This window comes from Pseudophryne corroboree, chromosome 4 (genome assembly GCF_028390025.1).
Source record: "Pseudophryne corroboree isolate aPseCor3 chromosome 4, aPseCor3.hap2, whole genome shotgun sequence".
NCBI lineage: Eukaryota > Metazoa > Chordata > Amphibia > Anura > Myobatrachidae > Pseudophryne > Pseudophryne corroboree.
The window spans coordinates 379,124,050-379,151,508 of record NC_086447.1 but is presented as its reverse complement, the minus strand read 5'-3'; the positions used below and the strand labels follow the sequence as shown (position 1 = coordinate 379,151,508).

At 43.6% G+C, this 27,459-nt stretch overlaps 1 protein-coding gene across 2 annotated transcripts in view; it reads right to left on the bottom strand.

The window, feature by feature from the left end:
* The window catches only part of DLGAP2 (DLG associated protein 2), an 802,299-nt gene that overhangs the window by 235,131 nt on the left and 539,709 nt on the right, over nt 1–27,459 (bottom strand). For both annotated transcript variants that reach the window (XM_063916664.1, XM_063916665.1), the window contains exon 5: nt 26,767–26,975. In XM_063916664.1, coding sequence (XP_063772734.1) covers nt 26,767–26,975 — 209 coding nt within the window. The remainder of the gene's footprint in view (nt 1–26,766; nt 26,976–27,459) is intronic.

Here is a 27,459-nt window from a genome sequence, read left to right as displayed (position 1 = left end):
GTCAGTACCCTTTGCCAGCAGCATAAGACTGCTGGCAAACAGCAAAGGGAGCCAGGTTATCAATGGTGAAGGGCCCTAGGTGTTGCAACCATATGGTAGGGAGTTTGGCTGGAGGGTTTAGAGTAATGTTGAGATGTAAACTTTGATGACATTTCAGTGGACATTTGTAAAAATGTACTGTTTTATTTGCATAGAAAGTGTCACATATCAGCCAATTAGATTTTAGTTCTCAATAAAGTATCTGTCACAGCTTGGAAAATGAAAGCACTAATCTAATTTGCTCCTATTAGCAACAGAGTTTTCTGAAATGCCATAATTACTTTATCTTAATTGATTTTTTGATTTCTAGTATGTTTTTTCTGTCTGAAATATACTAATAAATATCTGAATATTGGCCATTTGAATATGTACAAGCAGAAGGAGGATGGCATTGGCAAAATAAAGATATTGGGACTAATTCAGGGCCTAATTCAGACTTGATCATAGCCGTGCAAAATTTTGCACGGCTACGATCAGTTACTCAGACATGCGGGGGGGGGGACGCCCAGCACGGGGCTAGTCCGCCCTGCATGTCTGGCTCTGCCCCGCCGCACAAGTACAAAAGCATCACACAGCACTTGGCGAGTAGATCCCTACCAGTGCAGCTCCTGCGCGCTGGCAGGAAGCTACTCGTCGCTGTCCGGGTCACAGTGACTGCTTCTGATGTCAAGCAGCTGCCGCGGCCTGCCACCCGCATGATCCGGGCACGCAGACAGTGCCCAGACCGCGCCCCTCAAATGGCGGCCAAATGCCGCCGGCCCACCCTGTCAAAGTCAGAAAAATATCCCTATACACGCTGCCATATTTGCACCTCACGCTGGTCCGCGCTGCGCATGCGTGCGCTTTCCCGTGATAGCGCATACCCGCTGATGCGTGCACCCGCTCGCATCGGTATGCGTATTTACGGTAAAGAGTATGTAGTCGTAGCGTGCGACCCAATCGTTACATATTTTCACAATTAATGTAGTTTGTAGATCATGGTCCCTTTGATAGATTCTGAAAGTTTGGTTAATATGGAATGTCCCTGAACGGAGGAATCCCTCTTTGTATTGTGCTAAGGGTCTAACAGGAGTCATACAGCAGTGTTTGGTACCCATCGGAAGAGTATTTAATTAACAATATTCCGGTGTTGGTTTGGAGCGTATTAATCACTCGTGCGGATAGTTATGGACATAAGAAGTTTATGTCCATTTCTATTATTTACTCTTACTCAGGTATGCGGCGGGAAACCTAGTTTCCCACCCACCTGAGCTGTTTGAAATCGTCACAGCCCACCTGTATGAATCACCCTATGACCTTTTGTTATAATGCGAAGCCGAATTCCTGCGTCCAATGGACAATGAGGTTGTAGGGACCATTAGATTGCATTGTGTGAGTAGCATAAAAGACGGGCCTGTGGCATCCAGCTTTCACTTCTCATCAAACGGTTCTCATTGCTGATAATCGGGAAGCTGGATGTCCAGAGGCGCATGCGACCATACCCTTTGTGCGTAAGTTTTTCTCCGTAATCATATTGTCTTACTGTGAGCCAATCTCTCTCTCTCTCTCTCTCTCTCTCTCTCTCTCTCTCTCTCTCCCTTCTCCTTCTCTCGTATCTCCCATTGACTAGTATTGTATTGTATTAGATCAGCATAGTATTGTATTGTATTTCTTGTATAGTTATTTGGTTAGGAAGTCTCTGTTATATTGTAGTGTATCATTTGTACTGTGATTCTTTTTGCAAGTATAATAGTTATAATACAGATAATAGGCTTTGGACCCTAAACCAGTATCCGTGTATTTCCTATAGTTTTAAGTGTTCACTTGAGCGTCGGTGATGCTCAAGCAGCTTTGTAGTTAGTCAGGTTACACAAGGTTGCACTTACACCCTGTATTCACATTAAGGTATTCTGTGTATTTCATTGATAAAAAGGTTTAGACATAAAGGTATAGCGTTGTGAGCGTCTGCGCCGCTGGTGATCTCCTCGTGGTCTCGAGCGTCCGCTACGCCATAGCGAATCATTACTCTAGTCATCACCAATAACGTGCTGTCCTGTGATCACTGGGCCGTGAGCGAACGTGACGCTTGAGCGTCTCGCCTACGGCTAAGCGATCGTTACGCAACTAGCGTACCCTTACGGTACTTCTTAAGTAAACAGCGTACTGTGTTCTTAGACTTCATTAAGGGTTGTTTATACGACAAAGGAATTTAGCATTGTCAATTGGGGGACTCGTCCTGTCCTTCTCATATCTGCACTAGGTAGATCAGCAGACATTATCCCCCAGCAAAGGGTGGGAGGTTGTCTCGCAGTGCTGACGGGATAAGCGTCTGCTTCACTTAGATAAAGAGTGCTGAAGGAATCCGGGAACCGGAAGTAAGAACAAAACGCTTGTGTCTTTTAAAACTGTTTATTTCTCTTCTGTCTTGCGTATACACGCACGCATACATATATATCTGCATTTCTTTTTCAATTTCGTATATCACTATTCCTGTTTGCCAATTTTTATAGTTGATAGAAAGTACTAAAAGAGACTTGCTGTTATTTCATAGTTTAAGAATAGAGGTAATAGTTAAAAGTGTAGACAAACACACAGGTTTGCCTGGGAGATAAGGCAAAGCCAGTGGGGTACGCGGTAGATGATCAGGGATCATCTACATTGATAAAAGTAGAAATTGTGTTACGGTGGATCTTTTGTTTTGCGTACACGTGTCTCTAACAAAGACTAGCGTACGCAATCCAAAGGCAGACGCACGCAGCGTACATTACGCAACGTAGCGTCCGGTTACGCCCACGTAGCTCAAGTTGTGAAAAAGGCGATAAGTAACGCAAAGGCGATAGATAACGCGACGCGGTAAATAACGCAAATCTATTTTTGGAAAATTTGAAATTTAGTTTAACAGATCCTGCTCCTAATTGGTAACACAGCTGGGCTAAAGAAAATTTCTGCGCAGAAATAGATATAGAAACGAAAGTGTACATGTGTTGAGTGAGTGTGTTTTTATTACATAAGTTTATATAACTTAGAGGTTGAACCAAAAAGAAATCGGGTAGGACATACGTGTAAGTGACATATACGGTGGCTAAGGAGGCATCCTTGGTTAAATAAAATATGAGCATTAGAGTATAGCGGACCAGTATACAAGACCAGGAGGTCAGACCAGGAGGTCGTACAGAACAAGACCAGGAGGTCATAAGGACAAAGAAGGTCCGCTATAAAGGTACAAGAAGCACAACCCCGGGGGTTGGTGCTAAAACCCATATAGGCCATTGGAAGCTCTGGCTGAAGGAATCCGCAGCCGCAATTTTCGATTCCATTGATCTCTCAGTACATAACAGGTAGTGCTTATGTACTGAACGATTGTACCGCACGTAATTGTGTGCAGTAGTTAGTAATCTGACCTAATACCATTAGAGTAAAGTGGTCACAAACGCTATTTGTACATTCTGACGTGATTTGTGTAATTTTTTATTTTTAAAGGGAAGTTCGCTGGTCACTCAGGAACTATCTAACAACCCCACCTTTACTGGAAAGAGTAAGTGTCCTGCGGGTAACCCTCATATGTTCCAGTAAACAGAAGGTTTCTGGTAGGGCCCTGTATCGAGTACGCCAGCACCATATCGGTGTGATCAGGTCGTATTGGTCGAGGTGGGCGAGTGAGTGGGGTACTCGGTAAACCGCCACCGCCGGCCTATTTTGAATAATTTGGTTTGCTGTAAGGGTTCGCTGAAGACCGTGATATAAAGATCAAAGGAGTAGTAAGCAACACCTGCAGATTATGGGGGCCAATTGTTCTGGTAGGGGGCGATCAACCTCGGTTCGGGTTGATTCAGAGAACCAACCAGTCGGGTCGGCAAGGTACATCATGTGTGAAAAATACGGAAGTCACACAGAGGTTTTATGTGATGAATGGGAGAGAATGACTGTACAAGACAGGGAGAAATTCCCAAGAATAGGTAGCTTCAGTCCAGAAGTGTTACAAAATTTAAGGAGGAGGATATGTCTCATAAAATCAACAAAGAGACGAATTCAGCATCATGATTATTTACAGTTGTGGCAACAGGAAGCTGAGATACAGAGAGGTTTGGCTCTGGCGGCGGGATCCGGGGCAGTCAGGAAACTGGTAGCCACAGCCCCGCCACCACCATACATAGCAGGAGAGAAGTTGATTACGGAGAGAAACGCACTGGGTTGTAAAACACAAACACTTAGTAACCCTGTAAATGTTAATGATGTTAACCAAGTAACTCATGCAAGTATTAACCCGTGCAAGTTGTACCCTGTTTTGAACTTTCCTCAGGAGTGTGATCAAGAAGACGATCCAGCAACAATTTCAGCTCTCTCTCTAGCGGCCACCATAGCAGAGACCACAGTAGGCACAGCAACACCCACGAGATTAGCGAAAGCCCCTAGCGGAGGGATAGGTGAGGTCGTGTCAACGGGTAAGTACGGCACCATGCATTATACTGAAACAATTTCACCACAAGTTGTAGAATCTACACAGAATGAGGTTGTTAGAGTTAACCCTGTTAGAGTAATAGCAGTTCCCAATGGGAAAACAGATGTATCAGGAGCCACTCCCATAAGGAACATTGCCATGTACACTCCATTTTCCCGAATGGAATTAAGAACAATAGTGTCCGAATTTCCTGACCCCAGGAAAGACTTAGTTGCTAGCCAAAAATACATCAGGGATCTAGGTAACACTGTAGAACCCAACAACAAGGATTGGCAGATACTGATAAGAGCTTGTTTACCTTCAAATGTCGACTCAGTTCAATTCTTAGCCGATTGTGGACTAGATAAAGATGTACCGCTTACAGACGTGTACAACAAGGATAATGTAAAAAGGATAAATTTACAGCTAAAGGAGTATTTCCCAGCCGTTGTTAAATGGAACAAAATATTCTCCATTAGACAAAAAGAGTCCGAAACGGCAACAGAATATTTTCATCGGGCACTATTAGAAATGGCAAAGTACACTGGAATAGAAGACATTAGGACCAACCCAAACCACCAAGAAGTAGCAGTATCTGTACTGATGGATGGTTTAAAGGAAACATTAAAGACTAGGGTTCAGACCACGCAACCATGTTGGCGAGGTCTGTCGGTGTCCACATTAAGAGAGGCTGCTATTGATCACGACAGAAACATCACTAGACACAGGGAGTCGCAAAGTGATAAGTTGATGTCAGTAAGTATACAGGCGCTGACCACAAGGCAGCCTGCGTATGTACCACCGAATCCTGTGGGTAAGTCAAGTGTAATAACATGTTTTTCTTGTAACAAACAGGGACACTATGCACGAGACTGTAGAACAAAGAGTGTACAAAGATCTTTTCAACCCCCTAGACAACGACACGACACACGACATTGGGAGCAGGGTCCACAGAGGCGGAGTTTTGAGCCACATACAGGGGAAACAAAAAGATACCCCCCAAACAGAGATTGGCATGCCTCTGGTAGTTCCCAGCTAACTCCCCCACAAGTAGTTGCTGCCAACGGGATTCAGGGAGGTCAGCATACCCAATAGGGGTGTGGCCATACCTGTAATCTGCAGCCAGTGAAATTGATTGCCAGTCTTGGAAGTGAACCAGAGATTGCAATCAATGTAGCTGGTAAAACCTTAAACTTTCTTGTAGACACAGGGGCGGCCAAGTCAGTGATAAATTCGACAGTGGGCATGAGAACCACTGGTAGGACAGTTCCAGCCATGGGAGTAACAGGAGTAGTCCAGCACTACCCTGTTAGCAAACCAGCCGAGATTACAATAGGGCCTTTGCATACCAAGCATTCGTTTTTGCTAGCTGCATCGGCACCAACCAATCTCCTGGGAAGAGACTTACTATGTAAAATGGGTTGCGTCATTTATTGTACTCCTGAAGGTGTATTCTTGGACATTCCTGAGAATCACGCTCAGGAAGTACGAGACATGTTAGACTCCCCATCAAAATTAATGTCACATCCCATTATGACAAATAGGAATCCATCCCAAATAGAAGAGATGACATCTCAGATACCAGAGTCACTTTGGACAAAAGATGGACAGGACACTGGATTAATGGCAAACGTAGCTCCAGTAGTTGTACAAGTAAAAGATGGTAGGATAGCTCCAAAAATCCCACAGTATCCTCTGAAGCCAGAGGTGGAGTTAGGAGTTTTCCCAGTAATAGAGCGCTTGCTACAACAGGGCATTCTAGTAAGAACGTCCAGCACAGCAAATAGTCCCATCTTCCCTGTTAAAAAGAGTGGGGGGAGGGGTTACAGGCTAGTGCAGGATCTAAGGGGGATTAACAAAATAGTTGAGAGTCAGTTCCCCGTAGTGCCTAATCCAGCTGTCATCCTAATGCAAATTCCTCCCACTGCCAAATTTTTCACTGTTATTGACCTCTGCTCCGCATTCTTTTCGGTACCTCTGCACCCTGACAGCCAATATTTGTTTGCATTCACATACAGAGGAGTCCAATACACGTGGACTCGGTTACCCCAAGGTTTCATAGATAGTCCAAGTATATTTTCTCAGGCTTTGCATGATTGTTTACAGTCTTTACAACCGGAGAGTGGATCAGTATTGATACAGTATGTAGATGATTTACTACTGTGTTCAGATTCGCTGGAAGCTTCCCTGAAGGATACGAAACAGCTCCTGTTTCATCTTTCAGACACAGGACATAAGGTTTCCAAAGACAAGTTGCAATTATGCCAAACTAAGGTAAAATATTTGGGACACTGTCTAACACAAGGACTGAGACACCTGACCGCTGATAGAATCCAAGCCATTAGAGACATGACACTGCCACAAACCCAGCAACAGATCAGGACGTTTTTAGGAATGTGTGGGTATTGCCGTAATTGGATCCCAGGGTTTTCCATATTGGCGTTACCTTTGCAGGAAATGGTCTCCTCAAACAAACCTGATAGGATCTCGCATACAGACGAATCCGAAACAGCATTTGAGAGACTCAAACAGTGCCTAACGCAGGCACCAGCACTAGGTATGCCAGACTATGGGAAACCCTTTGAACTATACGGAACAGAAAGTGCTGGTTGCGCAGCAGGTGTACTAACCCAAAAACACGGTGATGCCAGTAGGCCAGTTGCATACTACAGCGCTCAGCTAGACACGGTAGCGCGATCCCTCCCCACATGCTTGCGTAGCGTTGCGGCGATAGCATTGCTAGTGACAAAAAGCGAAGATGTCGTGCTAGGCCACAACCTCACAATCCATACACCACATGCAGTATCTGCCTTATTGAATTCTGCCCAAACCAGACACGTCTCATCAGCAAGGTTTACAAGATGGGAATTGGCATTAATGGCCCCAGTAAACATCACCATAAGGAGATGCAGCGCATTAAATCCTGCAACATTTCTCCCAGGTGTGCCTGGTCAGACACAAAGGGTGGAAGGTGAGAGTGATGGGGAAGGAGGATTTAATACAAAGGAAGATGCACATGATTGTATGGAATATTTGACCCAAAATTTTACCGCAAGGCCTGACATCAGTGACAATCCACTGGAAGATGCAGAACTCACGTTCTACACTGACGGTAGTTGTCATAGACAGTCAGACTCGGGAGACTTGTGTACTGGATACGCAGTCGTAGATGACCAAGACACCATAGAAGCGGAACCGCTAGGTCCACCTCACTCAGCCCAGGTTGCTGAACTGGTCGCCCTAACCAGAGCATGTGAATTGGCTAAGGGTAAGTCAGCCAATATCTACACCGATTCTAGATACGCCTTCGGGGTAGTACATGATTTCGGAGCCCTATGGCGCCTCAGAAATTTCATGACGGCAGCTGGTACACCGATAGCGCATGCAGCTTATATAAAAAGGCTTCTAACAGCGATACAGGAACCCGACAGAGTGGCTGTTATCAAATGTAAAGCACATACATATAGTCAAGACCCAGTGTCACTTGGTAACAGCCGAGCAGACGAAGCAGCTAAGCTTGCAGCTGCTACCCCCATACAGACAGACACCACACAACTGATGGTATTTAATACCATCAACACACAGAAGTTGTGTGAGATGCAGAATTTGTGTTCCACACAGGAAAGAGCAGTCTGGAAGGCAAAGGGATATGGCCAGGAGTCCTCAGGGCTCTGGACGGATGGACATGGTAAACCAGTGGCCCCCAGAGCATATCTTCCATGTCTGGCTGAAGCAGCTCATGGGTTGACTCATCTAGGCAAGGAGGGAATGTGCAAATTGGTAAGAGCATACTGGTGCGCCCCAGGATTCTCCTCTCATGCGGGTAAAAGAGCAATGTCATGCCTTACCTGTCTGAGAAAGAATATTGGAAAAGCAATACCTACAGAACCATCCCATATCCCACCTGCCGGCGGCCCTTTCCAGGTAATACAAATTGACTTCATTCAATTACCCCCATGTCGAAATTTGAAATATGTACTTGTTTGTATAGATGTTTTCTCGAATTGGGTCGAAGCATTTCCAGCAGCTACAAATACCGCTATGTTTACAGCTAAGAAAATTGTGCAGGAATTTGTATGTAGATATGGTATCCCTAGAATAATCGAAAGTGATAGGGGTACCCATTTTACCGGTGATGTCTTTCAAGGAATGTGTAAATTAATGGGTAATGATAGCAAGCTGCACACTCCGTACCGTCCGCAGGCGAGTGCGAAGGTCGAAAGAGTGAACAGCACTATTAAAAATAAATTGAGTAAAGTAATGGCAGAGACAGGATTGACGTGGCCAGAAGCTTTACCCATTGTTTTGTATAGCATCAGAACCACTCCCAGGTCCCCTCTTAACCTGTCCCCTTTTGAAATTCTGTTTGGTCGACAACCGCATGTCATGATTAACCCTCAGGATGATTTGAAATGTAACAATGAAGTAACTGTAAAATACTTGATTAACATGAGTAAGCAGTTGAGGAATCAAAATGATAATCTGAAGTTGGTGATTCCTGATTTACCAGATAGTAGTTGTCATGACATTGAACCTGGGGATTATGTAATGATACGAAATTTTCTACGCTCAGGTTGTCTTATTGATAGATGGGAAGGACCATACCAGGTCTTATTGACTAGCACCACAGCATTGAAGGTTGCTGAGAGAGAGACTTGGGTCCATTCATCCCACTGCAAAAAGGTTGCTGATCCAGAGAAGTCCCGTGATAAGGAACAGACGGTAGAGGTTGTATCACTAGAGTGTCTGTTCCAGGAGGACTGAGGCGGCACCTGAGCCTTGAAGACCGAAAGCAGTTGTTGACTCCCTTCTCCCTTTTATTGTTTTTCTCCACTTCCCATCCCCTCTCCCTTAAAATTTCTTTTTCCCCCTTCTCATTCTTCTCTATTTCCTCCTCAAAGATGGACTTGCCCCAAGAGACTGTGATCCGGATTTTCCTGTTAACCATGATGTTGACTAGAGCAGTCTGTTCCGGCGAGAGTACCATGGAGGTCGAGAGAGGTTCTGGAATGGGTTCCGATTATGATGATGGAGGCGTAGTTTTCCAAGATCAACCAAACCAACAAGCAAAGGCGAGTATCAGAAAACGATCCGATAGAAGAAATTGTGATGGATTGTTAGCTGAAGAAAACTGTATCTGTAGGCTCTGTGACAATTTGATTGAGGATGGGTGCATAAAGAAATGCCAATCCAGTTTTAATATCCATATGGACCGGCATCCATTGAGTGACTATCACTCCTTAGTGGGTAACGTATTAAACCAAACAGATTGTTGGGTATGCTCTCAAGTACCTCAGGGTCATAGCAAATCAGGGCTAGTACCATTTCCTTTAACGTTAGGGGAGGTACTTGAGTTAAGTGGTGGGAGACCGGTGGACCGGAGGTTTAATATCTCCAGCCCTCCTAGTTTGAAGCTTCACCAATACCATGTGGATAGGTCCCTCTTATGTTTTAATATCTCCAATCCCCGTAAGCCGGGAACTTGGGAAGTGTCATGGAGCAACCTTACCATGACCTTTTCACACAGAGCAGATAGAATGCCTACAGATACAGAGCTTGTACGCCACATAGCCAGTAGAGGAAAATCTTTCCGGTACCGATATACCTTAGGAAATAGGATTACGAGAGTTGGAGAAGTATCACCAGGATACTGTGCACATATCGTACAAACTGATACATGCATTAAGCAGATGGAAGAATTAGGGTCAGGAGAGTTTACCTGGAAGGTGTGTAATATGGTAATGTCCTTCTCCGTCCCATATGTTCTCCCCGATGATGCATATTTCATATGTGGGAGAAAGGCGTACAAGTGGCTTGCCCCAAACTCTGAAGGATTGTGTTATATTGGAAAAGTATTGCCTGAAGTGATGACTATAACACATGACAAAATGAAGGACATACACCGTGGTGCCCAAGCTCCTTATACTCACACTCATTACGAGCACCGAGTTAAAAGACACCTGTCAGAAAGGTTAGAGCATCCGGCCTCTGATCTAATCCATGAATCCACCGGGATTCAGGTTCTGGTAGCGTTAGATTTCACTCGCACCGCTCGGGGAGTGATGAATTATAGATACATTTCCGCACTCGCCAATTTGTTAGATAATATCACTGAAATGTATGATGACACGTTCAGATACACTGGAAGAGAACTTCAAGCTTATAAAACAGAACTAGTTCAGCATAGGATGGTTCTTAATTATTTTACAGCAGTAACAGGCGGATATTGTGTTACATTGGCAACACAGTACGGCATAAAGTGTTGCACGTATATCACAAATAGCACCGAGGATCCGGTAGAGGTCATAGACCAAAAGATGGACGATATTCTCCAATTGAAGTGGGAATTTCGTCGAAAACACAATCTCACCCTTGCTGCTGTAGGTAATGAGCTGACTGGTTGGGTGTCATGGTTGAACCCGCGAAATTGGTTCTCCGGTTTAGGAGACTGGGCTCAAGGAGTCATAATGGATGTTGGAAAGTTTCTCCTATGTATTTTAGGTGTTGTTATATCTATTGGATTGATATTTAGATGCGGGCAGGCTTTAATGAGGTGCAAACAAAGTACAAAAGTGATGAGCTTGAGGAGTGAGGAAACTGTAATTAACCTGGATTTGATTTATGACCCAATGATAGAAACCAGGATGTGATGAAAAATGCGATTATACGGTCCGTTTCTTTCACCTGTTTTTCTGCTTTTCTCCAAGATACAAAGACCCCCTTGGACGAGGAAGTTGACGAGACGCTATACAGACAACAGACAAGCACCAAAGATGAAGTTTTGACTACCTATGATATGGACACTTGATGAACTTTGCCATGGATCCCCAGTTTCCCTAGTATTTTTAAACTCACGCTAGCCCAACATTTTTTGTAAATCTGATGGCACTGACAAAGCTATTTGCTCATGCCCAAGGAGCAATACAGCGCAAAGAAGACGACTCTCAACAGATACCGAACAAAACTTCAACGACAGATGTACATTTACCTGACATAGAATATCATTGCATTTTCCATAAGTGTTCTTCATCCTCATCTCTACAACCCTCAGGTAATAACACACATAGTATAGGGAATACAGGCACAGATATCAGCAATCACATATTCCCCCATTCATGTATCATCAACTAAAATGTGCTCCCCATTTTGTTCAAAAGCCGAAAAGAGCTCGGTAAAGTTTGACAGCCCATCCACAGACCTGTACCACGGGATAAGAAGGAATTCAAATGTATACTTCGCAATACCTCGAAGCTTGATTTACCACACGTACGGCACGATGATACATGACCCCCCAAACATGGACTCATACACACATACTTCTGCTATTTCACTAGGTCATACCCTCTTCACACCTACTCCTCTCTTCTTCCTTACCCAACCATGGAAATGAATTAACCCCTGACTTATATTTTTCTCCTTTTTTTGTTTTGAAGGTGGCAGTTATTATTGACTGCCAAAGGGTGGACTGTCAAAGTCAGAAAAATATCCCTATACACGCTGCCATATTTGCACCTCACGCTGGTCCGCGCTGCGCATGCGTGCGCTTTCCCGTGATAGCGCATACCCGCTGATGCGTGCACCCGCTCGCATCGGTATGCATATTTACGGTAAAGAGTATGTAGTCGTAGCGTGCGACCCAATCGTTACATATTTTCACAATTAATGTAGTTTGTAGACCATGGTCCCTTTGATAGATTCTGAAAGTTTGGTTAATATGGAATGTCCCTGAACGGAGGAATCCCTCTTTGTATTGTGCTAAGGGTCTAACAGGAATCATACAGCAGTGTTTGGTACCCATCGGAAGAGTATTTAATTAACAATATTCCGGTGTTGGTTTGGAGCGTATTAATCGCTCGTGCGGATAGTTATGGACATAAGAAGTTTATGTCCATTTCTATTATTTACTCATACTCAGGTATGCGGCGGGAAACCTAGTTTCCCACCCACCTGAGCTGTTTGAAATCGTCACAGCCCACCTGTATGAATCACCCTATGACCTTTTGTTATAATGCGAAGCCGAATTCCTGCGTCCAATGGACAATGAGGTTGTAGGGACCATTAGATTGCATTGTGTGAGTAGCATAAAAGACGGGCCTGTGGCATCCAGCTTTCACTTCTCATCAAACGGTTCTCATTGCTGATAATCGGGAAGCTGGATGTCCAGAGGCGCATGCGACCATACCCTTTGTGCGTAAGTTTTTCTCCGTAATCATATTGTCTTACTGTGAGCCAATCTCTCTCTCTCCGTCTCTCTCTCTCTCTCTCTCTCTCCCTTCTCTTTCTCTCGTATCTCCCATTGACTAGTATTGTATTGTATTAGATCAGCATAGTATTGTATTGTATTTCTTGTATAGTTATTCGGTTAGGAAGTCTCTGTTATATTGTAGTGTATCATTTGTACTGTGATTCTTTTTGCAAGTATAATAGTTATAATACAGATAATAGGCTTTGGACCCTAAACCAGTATCCGTGTATTTCCTATAGTTTTAAGTGTTCACTTGAGCGTCGGTGACGCTCAAGCAGCTTTGTAGTTAGTCAGGTTACACAAGGTTGCACTTACACCCTGTATTCACATTAAGGTATTCTGTGTATTTCATTGATAAAAAGGTTTAGACATAAAGGTATAGCGTTGTGAGCGTCTGCGCCGCTGGTGATCTCCTCGTGGTCTCGAGCGTCCGCTACGCCATAGCGAATCATTACTCTAGTCATCACCAATAACGTGCTGTCCTGTGATCACTGGGCCGTGAGCGAACGTGACGCTTGAGCGTCTCGCCTACGGCTAAGCGTACCCTTACGGTACTTCTTAAGTAAACAGCGTACTGTGTTCTTAGACTTCATTAAGGGTTGTTTATACGACAAAGGAATTTAGCATTGTCAATCCTCTCCCGCCGACCGACTTCCTCTGCCTGTCAATCAGGCAGAGGCGGTTGTTGGGAGGGAGGGGGCAGGCCGGCGGCATTTGGCCACCGTTTTAGGGGCGCGATCTGGGCAATGCAGGCATGCCCGGACCGTGCGGAAGGGCGGGCCGCGGCAGCTACGTGACATCACACGCAGCTGATGCGACCCGGACAGCGATGAGTAGCTCCCTGCCAGCGCGCAGGAGCTGCGTTGGTGGGGAGCTACTCTTCAAGTACAAAAGCATCGCGCTGTGCAATGCTTTTGTACTTGTGTGGCGGGGTAGGGCCAGACATGCGGGGCGGGCTAGCCCTCTGCTGGGCGTCACCCCGCATGTCAGGGAAGCTGATCATAGATGTGCTAAATTTAGCACATCTATGATCAGGTCTAAATTAGGCCCATCGTTACATAGTTAAAATATTAATGTCACAAATAACAATCAGTTCACACAAAAACATTACACATTCTGTAAAATTAATTTGGATAATAACCCTTTTATTTGGAGCTATTATAATAATATGCAGAACAGGAGAGTGTACCCCTACACCACACAGGGCAAACCCTGTAAAAATTATTTGGATAATAATAGTAAATAAAGTAATGTATATAAGCCTTTTATTTGGAGTAAATAATATACAGCACAGGACACCACCACTGGACTTATGGCAGCACAAGACACCACCAATGTACTGTGCAGCACAAGACAGCACCACTGGACTGGACTTATACGGCAGTACCCCTGGATTTATACAGCAGTACCCCTGGAGTTGTACGGCAGTGCCAGACAGGATGGCACTTTAAAAAACTAGTCCCCAAACAGCACATGATACAAAGAAGAAAAAGAGGTGCAAGATGGAATTGTCCTTGGGCCCTCCCACCCACCCTTATGTTGTATAAACAGGACATGCACACTTTAACAAAGCAATAATTTCAGCGACAGGGTCTGCCACACAACTGTGGCTGAAATTACTGGTTTGTTTGGGCCCCCACCAAAAAAGAAGCAATCAATCTCTCCTTGCACAAACTGGCTCTACAGAGGCAGGATGTTGACCTCATCCTCCGATTCCTCACCCCTTTCAGTGTGTACATCCTCCTCCTCACAGAGTATTAATTCGTCCCCAATGGAATCCATCATCACAGGTCCCTGTGTACCTTCTGGGGGCAATTGCTGGTAAAGGTCTTCCCGGAGGAATTTATAATTAATTTTGATGAACATCATCTTCTTCACATTTTGTGGAAGTAACCTCCTACAACGATCGCTGACAAGGTTACCGGCTGCACTAAACACTCTTTCGGAGTACACACTGGAGGGGGAACAACTTAGGTAAAATAAAGCCAGTTTGTGCAAGAGCCTCCAAATTGCCTGTTTTTCCTGCCAATATACATACGGGCTGTCTGACATGCCTACTTGGATGCTGTCACTCATATAATCCTCCACCATTCTTTCAATGGTGACAGAATCATATGCAGTGACAGTAGACATGTCAGTAATCGTTGGCAGCTACTTCAGTCCGGACCAGATGTCAGCACTCGCTCCTGCCTGCCCAGCATCACCACCAGCGGGTGGGCTAGGAAATTTTATCATTTTCCTCGCAGCACCAGTTGCGGGAGAAAATGAAAGATGGAGCTGTTGACGGGTCGCGTTCCGATTGAGTTGACAATTTTCTAACCAGCAAGTCTTTGAACCTCTGCAGATTTGTGTCCGCCGGAAAGAGAGATACAACGTAGGCTTTAAATCTAGGATTGAGCACGGTGGCCAAAATGTAGTGCTTTGATTTCAACAGATTGACCACCCTTGAATCCTGGCAAAGCGAATGACGGGATCAATCCACAAGTCCCAAATACTTAGCGGATCGCTCCATCTTAGGTCCTCCTTCAATTTCTCCAGTTGCTTCTGCAAAAGCCTGATGAGGGGAATGACCTGACTCAAGCTGGCAGTGTCTGAACTGACTTCACATGTGGCAAGTTCGAAGGGTTGGAGAACCTTGCACAACTCAGAAATCATTCTCCACTGCGCTTGAGTCAGGTGCATTCCCCCTCCTTGGCCTATATCGTAGGTGGATGTATAAGCTTGAATGGTCTTTTGATGCTCCTCCATCCTCTGAAGCATATAGATGGTTGAATTCCACCTCGTTACCTCCTCTTGCTTCAGGTGATGGCAGGGCAAGTTCAGGAGTGTTTGCTGGCGCTCCAGTCTTCGGCACGCAGTGGCTGAATGTCGAAAGTGGCCCAAAAATTTTTCTGCCACCGACAGCATCTCCTGCACGTGCCTGTCATTTAAGAAAAAAATCTGCACCACCAAATTAATTGTATGTGCAAAACATGGGACGTGCTGGACTTTGCCCAGATGTACTGCACGCACAATATTGGTGGCGTTGTCCGATATAACAAATCCCCAGGAGAGTCTAATTGGGGTAAGCTATTGTGCGATGATGTCCCCCAGTTTCCGTAAGAGGTTGTCAGCCGTGTGCCTCTTACGGAAACCGGTGATACATAGCGTACCCTGCCTAGGAACGATTTGGCATTTGCGAGATGCTGCTACTGGTGCCACTGCTGTTGTTGTTGCGGGAGGCCATACAATTACCCAGTTGGGCTATCACAGTCATATAGTCCTTAGTTTGCCCTGTTCCACTTGTCCACATGTCCGTGGTTAAGTGGACAGTGGGTACAACTGCATTTTTTAGGACACTTTTTCTGACTTCTCTGTACAGAATGATGGAGGTAGTGTGTCCCTGGTACCAAATCCTATCTAGATTCCACTTCACTAGGCAGGCAATACCGAGAATTGGTATCGCCTGCCTAGTGAAGTGGAATCTAGATGGGATTTGGTACCAGGGACACACTACCTCCATCAGTTCTCTAAGTCCCACTAATGGCGGATACCGGACGCACATCTAACCCCAACATAGCTGTCAAGGCCTCAGTTATCCGCTTTGCAACAGGATGACTGCTGTCATATTTCATCTCGCAAAGGACTGTTGGACAGTCAGTTGCTTAGTTGAAGTAGTACAAGTGGTCTTCCGACTTCCCCTCTGGTATGATGATCGACTCCGAGCAGCAGCAATAGAAGCAGTAGGCGTACCACTCAAGGATCCTCCGGAGGAATCCCGGTTAGGAGAGGACTCCTCAGTCTTGACGGTGACATGGCCTGCAGGACTACTGACGTTCCTGACTGAGGAGGAAGTTGACATTGAGGGAGTTGGTGGTGTGGGTGGCAGGAGCTTGGGTACAGGAGGAAGAAGGGATTTAGGTGTCAGTGGACTGCTTACACTCTTACCCAAAGTTTCTGAACTTGACAATGACTTCTGATGAATGTGCAGCACATGACGTATAAGGGAGGATGTTCTTAGGTGGTTAACGCCCTTACCCCTACTTATTACGGATTGACAGAGGCAACACACAGCTTGACACCTGTTGTCCGGATTTGTGGATAAATAATTCCAGATTTAAACAAACCACATCACCATCAGAATCCTCAATGTCTACTTCCTCCTCAGCACCAGCAACACTAATATCCTCATCCTGGTGTACTTCAACAGTGACAGCTTCAATTTCAGTATCAGGAACTGGACTGTGGGTGCTCCTTCCAGCACTTGCAGGGGGCGTGCAAATGGTGGAAGGAACCACCTCTTCCTGTCCAGTGTTGGGAAGGTCAGGCATCGCAACCGCAGACACACTTGGACTTTCCTTGGGGATTTATGATACCATCTTAGAACGCACAGTTCTTTTCTGTACTTTCTCCAGCTTAACTCTTATCATTTTTCTAGCTGGAGGATGAGGGCTTCCATCATCATGTGAAGCTGAACCACTAGTCATGAACATAGGCCAGGGCCTTAGCCATTCCTTGCCACTCCGTGTCGTAAATGGCATATTGGCAAGTTTACCTTTCTGCTCAGACCATTTCAATTTATATTTTGGGGTCTTTTTACTTAACTTTAGCTTTTTGGATTATACATGCCCTCTACTATCACATTGGGCATCTGCCCTGGCAGACGTCGTTGATGGCATTTTATCGTCTATGTCATGACTAGTGCCAGCAGCTTCAGCACTAGGAGGAAGTGGTTCTTGATCTTTCAATATTTTAAAATACAAATTTTTGTTCTCCATTATTTTTCTGGAGTTATATAACACAATATGCGGCACAGGGCAGCGTATCCCTACACCACACAGGGAAAACCCTGTAAAAATTATTTGGATTAAATATTAATAACCCCTTCAAATGGAGTAAATAATATACAGCACAGGACAGTACCACTGGACTTATACGGCAGTACCACTGGAATTATACGGCAGTACTACTGGAATTATATGGCAGTACAACTAGACTTATACGGCAGTACCACTGGACTGGATTTATATGGCAGTGTCACTGGATTTATATGCCATTACCACTGGAATTATACGGCAGTATCATTGGAATTATACGGCAGTACCACTGGATTTATACGGCAGTATCACTGGAATTATACGTCAGTACCACTGGATTTATACGGCAGTACCACTGGACTGGATTTATACAGCAGTACCACTGGAATTATACGGCAGTACCACTGGACTTATACAGCAGTACCACTGCACTGGATTTATATGGCAGTATCACTGGAATTATACACCAGTACCACTTTAATTATATGGCTGTATCACTGGAATTATATGGCAGTACCACTGGACTTATACGGCAGTACCACTGAACTGGATTTATACGGCAGTACCACTGGAATTAAACGCAGTATCACTGGATTTATATGGCAGTATCACTGGATTTAAATGCCAGTACCACTGGAATTATATGGCAGTATCACGGGAATTATACGGCAGTGCCACTGGATTTATACGGCAGTATCACTGGATTTATACGGCAGTATCACTGGAATTATACGGCAGTAGCACTGGAATTATACAGCAATATCACTGGAATTATACGTCAGTACCACTGGATTTATACGGCAGTACCACTGGACTGGATTTATATGGCAGTACAACTGGAATTATACGCCAGTACCACTGGACTTATATGGCAGCACCACTGCACTGGATTTATATAGCAGTATCACTGGAATTATATGGCAGTACCACTGGACTGGATTTATACGGCAGTATCACTGGAATTATATGGCAGTACCACTGGACATAAACGGCAGTATCACTGGACTGGATTTATACACCAGTGCCACTGGACATATACGGCAGTATCACTGGAATTATATGGCAGTACCACTGGACATATACGGCAGAATCGCTGGACTTATACAGCAGTACCACTGGACTGGATTTATACGGTAGTAGCACTGGATATATACGCCAGTACCACTAGATTTATATGGCAGTACCACTGGACTGGATTTATATGCCAGTATCACTGGACATATACAGCAGTACTACTGGACATATATGGCAGTACCACTGGACTAAGTTATATGGCAGTATCACTGGACTGGATTTATATGCCAGTACCACTGGATTTATACGACAGTATCACTGAAATTATATGGCAGTACCACTGGACATATACGGCAGTATAACTGTACTGTATGTATACGGCAGTACCACTGGACATATACGGCAGTATCACTGGACATATACAGCATTACCACTGGACATATACTGCAGTATCACTGGACTGGATTTATACGGCAGTACCACTGGACTGGATTTATACAGCAGTACCACTGGAATTATACGGCAGTACCACTGGACTTATACAGCAGTACCACTGCACTGGATTTATATGGCAGTATCACTGGAATTATACACCAGTACCACTTTAATTATATGGCTGTATCACTGGAATTATATGGCAGTACCACTGGACTTATACGGCAGTACCACTGAACTGGATTTATACGGCAGTACCACTGGAATTAAACGCAGTATCACTGGATTTATATGGCAGTATCACTGGATTTAAATGCCAGTACCACTGGAATTATACGGCAGTATCACGGGAATTATACGGCAGTGCCACTGGATTTATACGGCAGTATCACTGGATTTATACGGCAGTATCACTGGAATTATACGGCAGTAGCACTGGAATTATACAGCAATATCACTGGAATTATACGTCAGTACCACTGGATTTATACGGCAGTACCACTGGACTGGATTTATACGGCAGTACCACTGGAATTATACGCCAGTACCACTGGACTTATATGGCAGCACCACTGCACTGGATTTATATAGCAGTATCACTGGAATTATATGGCAGTACCACTGGACTGGATTTATACGGCAGTATCACTGGAATTATATGGCAGTACCACTGGACATAAACGGCAGTATCACTGGACTGGATTTATACACCAGTGCCACTGGACATATACGGCAGTATCACTGGAATTATATGGCAGTACCACTGGACATATACGGCAGTATCGCTGGACTTATACAGCAGTACCACTGGACTGGATTTATACGGTAGTAGCACTGGATTTATACGCCAGTACCACTAGATTTATATGGCAGTACCACTGGACTGGATTTATATGCCAGTATCACTGGACATATACAGCAGTACCACTGGACATATATGGCAGTACCACTGGACTAAGTTATATGGCAGTATCACTGGACTGGATTTATATGCCAGTACCACTGGATTTATACGACAGTATCACTGAAATTATATGGCAGTACCACTGGACATATATACGGCAGTATAACTGTACTGTATGTATACGGCAGTACCACTGGACATATACGGCAGTATCACTGGACATATACAGCATTACCACTGGACATATACTGCAGTATCACTGGACTGGATTTATACGGCAGTACCACTGGACATGTACGGCAGTATCGCTGGATTTATATGGCAGTACCACTTTATACGCCACTACCACTGGAATTATTCGGCAGTACCACTGGACATATACGACAGTATCACTTGAATTATATGGCAGTACCACTGGACATATACGGCAGTATCACTGGAATTATATGGCAGTACCACTGGACATATACGGCAGTATCACTGGATTTATATGGCAGTACCGCGGACATATACGGCAGTATCACTGGACTTATACAGCATATGTATAATACTGGACTTATATGGCAGCACAGGGACACCACCACTGAACTGATGCAGCACAACACAGCACCACTGGACTGGACTTATACAGCAGCACTGGACATATGGCAGCAGAGGACACCACCACTGTGACTGGACTGATGCAGTACAAGACACCACCACTGGACTGATGCAGCACCACTGGACTCTACTTATACAGCAGCACTGGACATATGGCAGCAGAGGACACAACCACTGTGACTGGACAGATGCAGCACAAGACACGGACACTGAGGACGGAGACACGTCCTATCTCTACACTCTCCAATGCCGGAGTGAAAATGGCGGCGATGCGCAGCCGTTTATATGGAATCCAAACCCAGCGAGAATCTGACAGCGGGATGATGACGTTTTGACTCTGGTTTCTGAGTCAGGAGGGAAAACCCGAGCCTGACTCGGATCCGGGCTCGTGACATGAAGTTCAGGGGGTTTCGGTTCTCTGAGAACCGAACCCGCTCATCTCTATCCAAAACATGTAACATCCCGGGGCCAATAAGATGCCGTTTTGAGATCCGGGTAAATCCAAACCCGCACACCCCTAATTCAAAGGGTTTGTTTATGCTTTGCTATATGTAGGGTTGCCACCGGCGATAATCGCTGTTGTCAGATACACAGGCAGTGCTGCGTGCCCTATTGTTAGGCACGCGCAACTCTACCTTTACGAGCAGAGCAGTGCGAAGCAGGACACACATACAACTTTCCCTGACTTGGTGGCACAGTTAACCAAAATCAGAATTGCACCTCCAGATCCAGAACAGTTGGCAGATGGTCCTGCTCTCTCCTACCTGTCTTTGCAGATCACTTACTGATTCTGCTTGTGTCTTAAGTTCAGCTGCTGCATGTCTAGATTCTGGAATGTTTGGGCCCTGTTTGGAAAAAGGATATATGAATATTTTCTATCCCTGACATCCACGACATAAAAAATATTGTAAAATGTATTTATGTTTAATAAATAGCTCTCACTCGTCCCACTTTAATAAATACAGTAGGCACTGCCAATAGGTCACTATTATATTAAATAACTCCACCCACCATTAAATGATTAACTCCAAACACACCATTGAATGAATAGCTCAGCTCACATCCTATTACATTACATGTTCAATCCCCATTACACCAATACATGAATGGCTCAGCCCAGCACACTCATTGCATTCAGTGATCAGTCCCCACCACTCTAATAAATGCATAAATGCCCCAGCCTCCATGTCCTTTACACTTAATTATTAGTCCCCACCAGACTAATAATTTAATAAATAGCCGGCCCAGCAACCCCACTAAATGTAATTATTAGTCCCCACCAGACTAATAATTTAATAAATAGCCAGCCCACCAACCCCACTAAATGTAATTATTAGTCCCCACCATACTAATAAATTAAATATATGAAAGGCCCAGCCTCACCCCCATTACATTTAATGATTAGTCCCCAGTACACTAATAAATAACCCAGCACCTCATCCCTATTACTTTAGGAGGCTCTATCTCAGCTCCAGACATACCTTATTGGGGATGTATTCACCATCCCGGCGGTCGGTAGCGTTCCAGCAGAGGAGATAAGAGAGCTGCAACTACCTGATCTGTCCTTCTGCTGCAAGCCATCATAGAGCAACAGGGGACAGATCCTGTGTGTCAGTGAGGGGAGCTGTGTTCTAGATGACGGCTCAGGTGACAGGTGAGACTGCTGCCAGAAGTTACTATGCTTAAGCTCTGTGCCCGCCATCATGATGAAATATGTTGCTATCTTCATTTTAATGCACCAGCCCCTGAAGCAGCCACACAGACCAAGTTGGCCGGTAGTAGCCGCATAAAATATTACTTGGCTAGCCGGATGCCTACCTGAAACACGCAATGCAGGTCTGACCCGGTTGGCACATGCACCCGATCCAGCCTGCCCCTGTTTCATTTAGAAAGGTATTGGTCTCCTTAGATTATTATTACTCCAGATTGTAATGGTGTTACTCAGACACCACGCTGTTTGTTCACATTATTTTCCTTTGTACTTAATGGTAAATAAATTGTCCTCTATTGTCAATGTATATAGGGAGTAATTCCAAGTTGATCGCAGCAGTAAATTTTTTAGCAGTTGGGCAAAACCATGTGCACTGCAGGGGAGGCAGATATAACATGTGCAGAGAGAGTTAGATTTGGGTGGGTTATTTTGTTTCTGTGCAGGGTAAATACTGGCTGCTTTATTTTTACACTGCAATTTAGATTGCAGATTGAATACACCCCACCCAAATCTAACTCTCTCTGCACATGTTATATCTGCCTCCCCAGCAGTGCACATGGTTTTGCTCAACTGCTAAAAAATTTCCTGCTGCGATCAACTTGGAATTACCCCCATAATGTCAATGTATGTAATTTTATTTCTATTTTTATTTTTACTATAGATGTGCGGGTTCGGATTTACCCGGATCTCAAAACGGCATCTAATTGGCTCTCGGATGTCACATGTTTTGGATATCCAATTAGAAAAATCTGGATAAATCCGATCTTGCGTTAATTCTGGCGTTAAGATCCAAGTAAATCCAAACCCGCGCAGCTCTAATTTGTACACTTTTTTGGACTCATTATATAATCTTATTATTTGTACAGCTATACCATATGCCTTATGTACAATAGAGCGCATTTGGTAACCTCAAAGCATTCATATCTGTAGGGCATAAACATGAACAGATCCACTTCACTGTACTGTGACAGAGATAATTTGCAGATATCTTATCATCACTATAATGCCTTTGTCAAGGTTCTACCTACAGAACCTGAAACACATACAGTACATACGCCCTTTGCCTCAAAAGTACATACCAAACTATACACCTAAACCATATTCAACAGTCATCCAACGCAGTGACAGTTCTGCTAAATGAGAGTCTGTTCTGAAATACTGTAAGCTCCAGGCAAATCAAATCTGTGTTGAAACTCTTTACAAGCAGCCCACATGTTTCTATTAGACCTCTAATTGAATCCCACTTCCTCTTGGCCCTGTGCGTTTTCCCGAATGCAGTTGCTAAGTTAATTCATTTAATGCATTGTAAGGTTGATGTATTTACTGATGATAAACAGCACTGGGTTCCAATTAAATTCCAGTCACATGGTTTTAAAGCTTTTTCCTCATTTTCTGGTGAGGATGATTTAATAAAAAGCTGTTCTCTAAACATTAGTAACCTCTCTACTACTGAGCTGTAGTTAATATCACTCTACTTTCCTTAATTAAACTTAACAGCTTCCAATTAACTTTCCCAGTATCAGAAAATGTTCCTGAATTACTTTTTTACAGTGCGTATAGCAGTTAAGCCCAATCATAATCATTATCATATGATTAACTTATCGCAATAGGCAGTGCAATATATTGGTTATGCTGTAATGTAAGGACTAGCTGTTATATAACTGGACTGTGAAAGTGAACAAATTAAAAAAGTAGCACCCTTATTGTATTATATAATAATAAATGTACTTAGTAAATCCATACATTTGCTAAGTACAAACAAAATATTGATTTTATTAATTCATTAATGTTTTAGTCACTTGGGTCAATTCAATTAGAAAATGAGGGTAAAGAGAAAAAGTGACCTTTGTTGGGAGCACTCTCTCTCGGAAACAATATTAGAATTCATTTTATGTAAATTATATTGTAATGATGAAACAAACCGTAACTTTTAATAATTATCAAATAAAATATAGGTACACCGTCAGATGCAAAAAGTATATATGGTAAATAAGGAAATGGCTACATTAGTCGTGAACTACACAATCAGCTTTTGCTGTGAATATATTGATGGATTTAGTTAAACATAGTTACAAATCTGCTGAACATATATACACACTCCTACAAGGTGAACCTTGTTGCCAGTCAAATCCCAGCAGGAATGCTGGGATTTGACTGGCAACAAGCTTGACCTTGTAGGAGTGTGTATATATGTTCAGCAGATTTGTAACTATGTTTAACTAAATCCATCAATATATTCACAGCAACAGCTGATTGTGTAGTTCACGACTAATGTAGCCATTTCCTTATTTACCATATATACTTTTTGCATCTGACGGTGTACCTATATTTTATTTGATAATTATTAAAAGTTACGGCTTCATCATTACAATATAATTTACATAAAATTAATTCTAATATTGTTTCCGAGAGCGAGTGCTCCCAACAAAGGTCACTTCTTTTTCTCTTTGCCCCCATTTTCAATTATGTCCTTAGACCTATGGGAGCACCACTGACAATCACCTTTGAATCTATCCAAAAATTAATTTTTCAATGATAGATGGTGATTAATTTCAGACTTAGGTCTCAACTGTCAGTTTTTCTTGGAAACCCTATCATATAACTAGTTACTTATTACATACTACACAGTCCTGTGCGGTATCCTCAGTCCTATCCTCTATATGTCAATTCGATTAGATGCAGGTTTGCAAAAGCAAACACACATCATGAAACTCGCATACATTGCGGCCAGTGCCGGCTGCATGCTGGTTGAACATGGCTACACCTGTATCTTTTCACCTGAGAATTTACTGGGAAAATACAATGTGAGTTTGGAATTAAATGGCAAATTAAATTCCCTGTGCAGGAACCAACTCACTTCTAATTGATTTGACCCCACTGTGTCTAGAAATGTATGTTTATTTTTGTCTACAGACTAAGGGGGGAATTCATTTAGCCCTGTTAAATTTAACAGGTGTGAAAAAGGGGGGGAGCCTTGAGTGTTAACATTCAGGGCTATTCAATTAGAACCCTTTTCTTAACCGTTAAATTAACCTGTTTTCAGAAGTTAACATATAGAAACCGGGATAAGTTCCCGGACCTATGTGTTAATACTGCTGTGTCACCCGAGAACAGCTTATTTATCGGGATTTCTTTTCTAGTCTGTTCAGAGCCTAAATGAAATTCCCATTAAGTACAGCCTGCGGGCCGCCTTCAGGGACTAACTGAATAGCCTAAGGGGATCAATTAACCCACTGTAAATTACCATGGCTAATTGAATTCTGCCCTATAACTTCAAGGGGTGTGATAATTATATGGTACTGTCACATTGATGATGGAAGTTTTCTAGGGACAAAGAAGAACTTATTTTGTCTTTGGTACACAATTGGTGAATTAACCTAGTGCTTTCATTTTTTTGTTGTATAAGACTCGCTGAGTAAAGAAATGAGATGCACTGACTGAGAGCGAGTGACTGCTGAAAGATGTAACAGGCAGTATAAGTGTAAATTCTATTGCACAAACGGGATGCAGTTGGCATACCGGCACTCAGGATGACAGCAGTCAAAATGCCGGCGCAGGAATCCTGTCACTGACGACTGGAATCTAGACAATGCTCACAATGCCGATGCTTGAATCCCGACTGTAGGCTCCCCAAGGATTAGGGTTAGGCTATGGGGGAGAAGTTAGGTTTATGCACTACAGGGTAGGTAGGGGTAGGCTGCAGGGGGAAGGAGTTTAGGAATAGGCTGCAGTGGGGAGGGTTAGGGTTAGGCATTAAGAAGGGAGGGTTAGGCACTAAGGGGGTATGGTTAGGGTTTGGCACTAAAGGGGGGATGGTTAGGATTAGGCTGCAAGTAGGGAGGAATAGGGTTAGGCATTAAGAAGGGAGGGTTGGGCACTAAGGGGGGAAAGTTAGGATTAGGCTGCAGGAAGGGAGGGATAGGGTTAGGGGGATAGGTGGAGAGGGTTAGGATACTTACCTATGAGGTGTCAGGATCCTGAGCATCATGATGCAGGTGTCAGTCTTCTGACAGCCGGAATCTTAAGCACCGGAATCCCGTACCCAACCTGCACAGACAGTCTGGCACTATTCAATAACAATTTGTTGAAGTCTAAGCAGCAGTTGGCTATTTATATGCTTAGTACATGAAAAGCCTTTTTCCCTTGGTACAACCAGCCATTTTCTGATGTTACACACATAGGCATCAACCAAACAACAAAAAGTGATCCCCTACATATAAACATGCTGCAGTAAGCATGTTTGGGGATAAAGAAAACAAGGTATTGGTCCATGATTTGTTACTACAGATAGAAAATGTTATAGGAAAAATAAGCAATAAATAATATGGATATTGTAGACCACAGTCTAATTTAGGAGATAATTCCACCAAGGCTGACAAATCAGGTTTGAGAAGAATTAGATATTGTTAAGTCATTGACATCATAAACGCCAGACCCCAAGTTAGAAATCTTTGTGGACCAGTTTGTAGTTATAACACTATACCCAAAACTCCTTTGCTTATGGAATTGTCCCCTAAGTACAATAACATATAAACAGATGTACCACAGCAAAGCAAAGTTATGGGTCAACTGTATTCAAACAATAATAGGTGACACGGAACTTACTTTTGAATCTCTCCATGTGAACGCTGCACTAGTGATTTCAACAAAGATTCAGGCCGTGCTGACATTTTAGGGGATGTTTTTGGACTTGAATCAGAATCTCCACTGTCCTCTTCCATGGCTTTTATATAACTCCCACTTCTCATTCTTCGACAGGGAATCTCCTCATCTTTACTCCCAGAGGGATATCCTCCCCACTCATCTTGAGGTACCTATTAACATGTCACATGTAATCACATTATAGATGCATTTATACAAAAAAAATTTTTTTATAAGCATTTACTAAATGTAGCTGGCAGTGCTCTAATGGAACCTATAAAGCACCTTCTCATTTGACAATACACGCATTGCATGGGTTCTCTGTATACTACTCATTTTTAATTGATTAAAAAAAGAGCAAATTTAAGCTGTGCCTAATTTTATACAATATATTAAGGACTATGTTATGCCAAGTTTTACAATTTTGCAATTGATGTTAACAAATGTATTACAGCATTAGTGAATATCACATATCAATATCCAGTGATGTAAGTTGTCGAAGTCAGAAAATATTACAAAACACACATTACATACAAACACCACATAGGTGGCCTCCATGTGCGTGCGTGTTCGGCTGTGCATGCACATATTCGCAAATTGCGTATGGTCGCTCCCGCGGTCCTGCACGGTTTGAGCGTGGTATGAGTAATTACAGTG